Source organism: Citrus sinensis, chromosome 4 (assembly GCF_022201045.2).
Source record: "Citrus sinensis cultivar Valencia sweet orange chromosome 4, DVS_A1.0, whole genome shotgun sequence".
NCBI lineage: Eukaryota > Viridiplantae > Streptophyta > Magnoliopsida > Sapindales > Rutaceae > Citrus > Citrus sinensis.
Window position 1 is genome coordinate 5,224,313 of NC_068559.1, and position 6,183 is coordinate 5,230,495.

The 6,183-nt window shown below is 34.5% G+C and overlaps 1 protein-coding gene across 2 annotated transcripts; it reads left to right on the forward strand.

The window, feature by feature from the left end:
* The first annotated feature begins 663 nt into the window (after positions 1-663).
* LOC102621036 (probable LRR receptor-like serine/threonine-protein kinase At3g47570) lies at positions 664-4,420 on the forward strand. 2 transcript variants are annotated; one of them, XM_006485541.4, is made up of 3 exons: positions 664-3,427; positions 3,606-4,007; positions 4,116-4,420. In XM_006485541.4, the coding sequence occupies exons 1-3, from the start codon at positions 727-729 to the stop codon at positions 4,118-4,120; spliced, it is 3,108 nt and encodes a 1,035-aa protein (XP_006485604.1). In that variant the 5' UTR covers positions 664-726; the 3' UTR covers positions 4,121-4,420. The 2 variants fall into 2 exon arrangements, with proteins under 2 accessions (XP_006485604.1, XP_015387977.1); XM_015532491.3 differs by having other exon boundaries at positions 3,606-4,420.
* Positions 4,421-6,183: the final 1,763 nt, after the last annotated feature.

A 6,183-nucleotide genomic window follows, 5' to 3' on the forward strand; every position in this document is an offset into this window, starting at 1 on the left:
AATCGAAAACAATACTCCCAAACACCACCAACCACCACAAACATCATCACCACCAACCACCACAAACATCACCACCACCACTATTATTCTCAAGCTATAACTATTATTATTCTAAAATCTCATTTTAAATTAATGAAAATAAGAAAAATGACTAACCTAGGTTTTGTTGAAGGTTGTAGATCGTAGATCGGATGCCGGTGAGAGATGGAGCCGCCGCCGACGAGGGTTGATGTCGCCGCCGATGATGGGAGTTGGATCGGTTTGGGAGAGATGAGTGAAAGGGAGTGTTGGGGGAGAGATGAGGGAGGGGTATTTTGGTCTCAAAGGTTGTTTTATGGCTAATGTTGATAGAAATATTTTTGGGGGGTTAAGATGAAAAAAAGCAAAACATTTTTTGTTATTACTGTAAATTTCCCAAAATTTTTCTCACTGATGACAGACGATTTATTTATTTATCTATTTTTTGTGTAGATTAAATTTCATAAAATCACTCCTATCACTATCAAAGATCCACCAAGAATAAATGGAAAATAATTTCAAGTCTATGACCACTAATTAAATGCTGGTAGGGTCGTGACCCGAACTTCACGATAGGAGACTAAAGAGATAATATAAATGTCAGAGGCATGCTAAGTGAATATACATATAATCTTGAACCTCAAATTAACTTTGATCAAACCCATACTTCACCAAAATACCAGCTATACTGAGAGAGAAAAATTTGCCATGGGCATGAGAATGTCTAATCGCTCGTTTTTTGCTCTGTATGCCGTCCTTGTATTCTACTTTACCTTACACCTCGTTCCTCATCGATTCCTCGGTGTACGGGCTTCTACAGTTTCCCGGAATGAGACAGACCGGCTAGCCTTGCTGGACTTCAAGTCCAAGGTCATTCAAGACCCTCTTGGTGCTTTAGGCTCATGGAATGCATCCATCCACTTTTGCAGTTGGCATGGTGTTACATGTAGTCGTAGGCACCAGCAGAGAGTCACAATCTTGGACTTACGGTCGCTTAAACTTTCAGGCTCTATATCACCCCACATTGGAAATTTGAGCTTTCTAAAAAAGCTATATCTCGAAAACAATAGCTTCACCAATCAAATCCCTTCGGAAGTTGGTCGTTTGCAAAGACTGGAAGTATTGTTTCTTCATAACAACTCCATTGGTGGGGAAATTCCTGCCAATATATCCAGTTGCTCAAACCTTATTCAAATCGATCTATCTGGTAACCAGTTGATGGGAAAAATTCCATTAGAAATTAGCTCCTTGTCAAAGCTTGAAATTCTTGCTTTAAATTCTAACTATCTGTCTGGAAGTATACCTTCTACTTTGGGAAACTTATCATCCATTCTTATAATTTCTTTAATCTATAACAATTTCTCTGGGAGTATTCCTCATTCTTTAAGCGAACTGAATAATCTTGCGTCTCTTTATCTTGGTGCAAATAAGTTGTCTGGTGCTATTCCTTCCTCAATCTTCAATATCTCTTCGATCACAGATATTGATGTGGGAATGAACCAAATTCAAGGGGGTCTTTCCCCGAACTTTGGTTTTACTCTCCCAAATCTCCGATATTTCAGCGTTGCTATAAACCAAATTACTGGATCCATTCCACACTCTCTATCCAATGCCACGAAGCTAGAAGCATTTTATGTCACGGAAAATAAACTAACAGGGGAAGTGCCTTCTTTGGGAAATCTACAAAGGCTTCAGTATTTCGTAATTACAAACAACAGTCTTGGGAGTGGGGGACAGCGTGATTTAAACTTCCTCTGCTCTTTGATTAATGCAACAAGGTTAATGCGGATGACTATAAACGCCAACAATTTTGGAGGAATACTACCTACATGCATTTGCAACTTCTCAACAACTCTTGAAATGTTGCTCCTTGATGGCAACAAAATTGTTGGAAGCATTCCAGCTGGGATTGGAAATTACGTCAACTTGCAAAGACTAGAGATGTGGGACAACCAATTATCAGGTACCATCCCCCCTGCCATAGGAGAACTCCAAAATTTGAAGTCATTCGGCTTAAGCAATAACAGATTATCAGGAAATATTCCACCTTCCATTGGAAAATTGAAAAAGCTATTACAGTTATTTTTAAGTGGTAATTTTCTTCAGGGTACCATCCCTTCTAGCTTAGGCCAGTGCAAGAATTTACTAGTAATTGATCTTTCTTATAATAATCTTAGTGGTACCATACCCCCTCAATTGATGAGACTCACATCCTTATCGATTGGGCTTTACTTGTTTGGAAACCAACTTACTGGTTCCCTCCCTATTGAAGTGGGAAAACTTATAAATCTTGAAATCTTAGATGTCACTTGGAACATGTTAGAAGGTGAGATTCCTAGTACTCTTGGTAGTTGTATAAGATTGGAACAGTTAGAAATGGGAGGCAATTTATTCCAAAGTTTTATTCCTTCGTCTTTGAGTTCTTTGAGAGGTCTTAGAGTCTTGGATTTGTCCCAAAACAACCTTACAGGTGAAATTCCTAAATTTTTGGCAGGACTTAAATTGTTACAGTTTTTAAATCTATCTTACAATAACCTTGAGGGCATGGTACCAACAGAAGGCATTTTTAAGAATGCAAGTGCTGCTGTGGTTTTAGGAAATAGTAAGCTCTGTGGTGGCATACCAAAATTTCAGCTGTCAACATGTGGTTCAAAGAGATCTAAAGAAAGAAGATTGACCCTTGCACAGAAATTAGTCATTGCCATTGTTTCTGGGCTAGTAGGACTAGCTTTAGCTCTATCTGCTTTGCTTCTTTTTTGGGTAAGGAAGAGAAAAGAGAAGCCAAATCCAAGCAGTTTGATAAATTCACTCCAAAACTTGTCATACAAAAATCTTTACAACGCTACGAATGGGTTTTCTTCAGCAAATCTTATAGGAGCAGGTAGCTTTGGGTCTGTTTATAAAGGAATTTTTGATGAGGGTAAAACAACTATTGCAGTGAAGGTTTTTAATCTTCATCAATGTGGAGCTTCCAGGAGTTTCATAGGTGAGTGCAAGGCATTGAGGAATATCAGACATCGAAATCTTGTCAAGGTTCTCACTGTATGTTCGGGAGTAGATTATCAAGGCAATGACTTCAAGGCTCTTGTATATGAGTTAATGCACAATGGAAGCCTACAGGAGTGGTTGCATCCCGTCACTAGTCAAGATGAAGCAGATGAGCCACCAAGGAACTTAAATTTGCTTCAGAGACTGAACATTGCCATTGATGTAGCATCTGCACTGAACTATTTGCACCATGATTGTCAACCTATACTTGCTCATTGTGACCTTAAACCCAGCAATGTTCTTCTTGATGATGACATGACTGCGCGTTTAGGTGACTTTGGATTAGCAAGATTCCTTCCCCACACTCAGACCCAAACGAGTTCCATCGGCATCAAGGGATCTATTGGCTATATTGCTCCAGGTATTATATTTTATATTTGTTACAGTTTTAAATCTAATTTAATAGAAAAATGGTCTCCTTCGATAAAGGTTTTATAGCGCCTTTTTGAATAAAATATTGAACATTGGTACATTTGTAAGTACTCTTAATTTCTTCCATAAAATCTTATTCTATTTCTTATAAACTTTTTGATTGGTAGAGTATGGCCTAGGAAGTGAGGTGTCAACAAATGGAGATATTTATAGTTATGGGATATTGCTACTAGAGTTGGTGATAAGGAAAAAACCATCAGACATTACGTTTGAGGGTGATATGAATCTACATAACTTTGCGAGAACGGCCTTGCCTAATCACGTGATTGATATTGTGGATTCAACACTTCTAAATGATGATCAAGATTTGATTATTACTAGTAACCAAAGGCAGAGGGAGGCAAAAATCAACAACATTATACAATGTCTCATTTCTATGGTAAGAATTGGAGTTGCTTGTTCAATGGACTTGCCGCAAGATCGAATGAACTTGACCAATGTTGTCCATGAATTAAAATCCGTCAAGAACAGTCTTCTTGGACATAGAACTGTGTCCACCACGCAAAGAGGTAATCAAATGATACAGCTTCTCCTCTAGCTTTTACCAACTTGATGTAAATTTTTTTTTTCTCTTTTTGCTTTTTTCTTTCATGATTTTACATTTTTATTAATCGCAGGGTAACAGTACAGTTAAATAAATATTTCATCAGCAGAAGAAAGCAGAATTGGATCTTAAATTCATCAGCAGAAGAAAGCAGAATTTGATCTTACATTCATCAGCAGAAGAAAGCAGAATTTGATCTTAAATAAAGGAAGACGGTCGAGTGATCAGAAGAATATTTTCTAGGGGCTGCATGCCTGAGGTACATTTAATCAAATTGTGTGTGGTCAATCAATTAGCTTAAGAATGAATATTGTCAGTTAGTTTCCTTGTTCATCTCCAACTAGTTTGGAATTATATTCAAATGAATTATTTTCCGAATATTCTGTTATAATTAGCTCATCTTTCGGAATGTTTATCTGATATGACTGATCGATTTTTCTTCACTGTCTTTCGATTCGGTCTAAATATAAAATAAGTACGCTAATGTCAAATGTAAAATTGATATTTGGTACTTAAAAGGTACTTAAAGGTGGCCGATATGAGCTTCCCAGATGATCGTTAAAGTTTCGGGCAAACATATCTTGCGCATTTTTTATATTTGGGGATGAATGAAGGTGATTTGTTCAAGCGAAGAATCAGTACAATATATAAACAATTGAAACAACGATGTGTTTAGAACAATGAACAAAAAGAAACAACAAAATCAGAGAGAATACACAGGGTAGTATCAGTTTAAAACTCTCGAAGAGCTGAAGTCAAGTTGACAAACGACAATTCCTCCAAAAAATAAAAATTGACAAATGACAAGGCTCACTTTCCCACCTCATATAACTGCCTTAATGGCCTTTTAGCTCTAGTTGATCACGTGTTTGACATGTGAGTATCCTAGGTGATTAAAACGGCGTTTGTCCCATGTCGTTCCAAGCTTCTGATTTAAGCGATAGCACGTACCAATCACGTGTATCAATAACTTTATTAAACTGACTATGTAGCTGTGCTATGTATATTTAGGTAGTGTATGTTCTTTTATTTGAAATCTGTATGAGCTGTGTGCTATGAGTCTGAATTTTTCTTTTTCAGAAAAATGAATAGGTTTAAATATAAATACCTGAATATATTTATTTTTCTTATATTAATATTTGAATATAAGCGGCATCTTATTTGTTTTTATAAATAAGAAACATCTTAAATATAGTTATTTGATATTTATATTTTTATAAATTAAAACATAAAAGATTAGGTTTTATACTTCAAAAAATCAATATTTTTTTATAGAAATCTGTATGAGCTATGCTATGAGTTTGAATTTTTCAGAAAAATGAATAGGTCTAAATATAAATACCTGAATGTATTTATTTTTCTTATATTAATATTTGAATATAAGCAGCATCTTGTTTGTTTTACAAATAAAAAACATCTTAAACATAGTTATTTGATATTTATGTTTTTGTAAATCAAAACATAAAAGATTATGTTTTATACTTCAAAAAATCAATATATTTTATAGAGATATTTCTGAAATATAACATTTATTTCTCATTTAGACCTTTTCTCATTCAGATAAAAGTCGCAAAAGTTTATTTTTTCTATTCAGATGTAAATGTCTAAAAATCAAACATAAGTTATAAAAAAAGAAACAAACAAATTTTAAAAAAAGATATGAAATTTAAAAAAAATTTAGACTTTAGATATTTAACAAATAAGCTTTTAGTCTTATCTCGCTCAGCTGATATGTCATCTGATAATAACCAACTATAAATCAAGCTCTTTACTAAGCACTTATCTGATATAGTTTATCGAGTAGCCAGAAGCACTTTTTTATTTTTTTTCCTTTTTTTAATGTTTAGTTATTTTTTAAGTGGGGTTCTTTAGGATTAAATAAGCTAATTTACCTCTACTAGCAAAAGCTCAAAATTTGAGTTTTTAGGAGTAAATGTTAGAGAGCTTTTTTAAAAAATATGTAATATAAAAAATACCCTTAAAATATTTCATTAATTGCATAATACCTTATTATATACAAAACCTACATAATAAAAATTATTGCTATCATATAAATGTATTGCCACCACTTCACTTTTTTTCTTTCTTTTTTTAATAAAATAGTTGGCACTTTAATTATGCAACACCCTACATATACCCAA

Excerpts from the sequence above, each read along its gene's own strand:
- LOC102621036 (XM_015532491.3), top strand. The coding sequence starts at position 727 with ATGGGCATGAGAATGTCTAATCGCTCGTTTTTTGCTCTGTATGCCGTC. Across the intron at positions 3,428-3,605 it reads TATTGGCTATATTGCTCCAG|AGTATGGCCTAGGAAGTGAG; the intron begins GTATTATATTTT and ends TTTGATTGGTAG.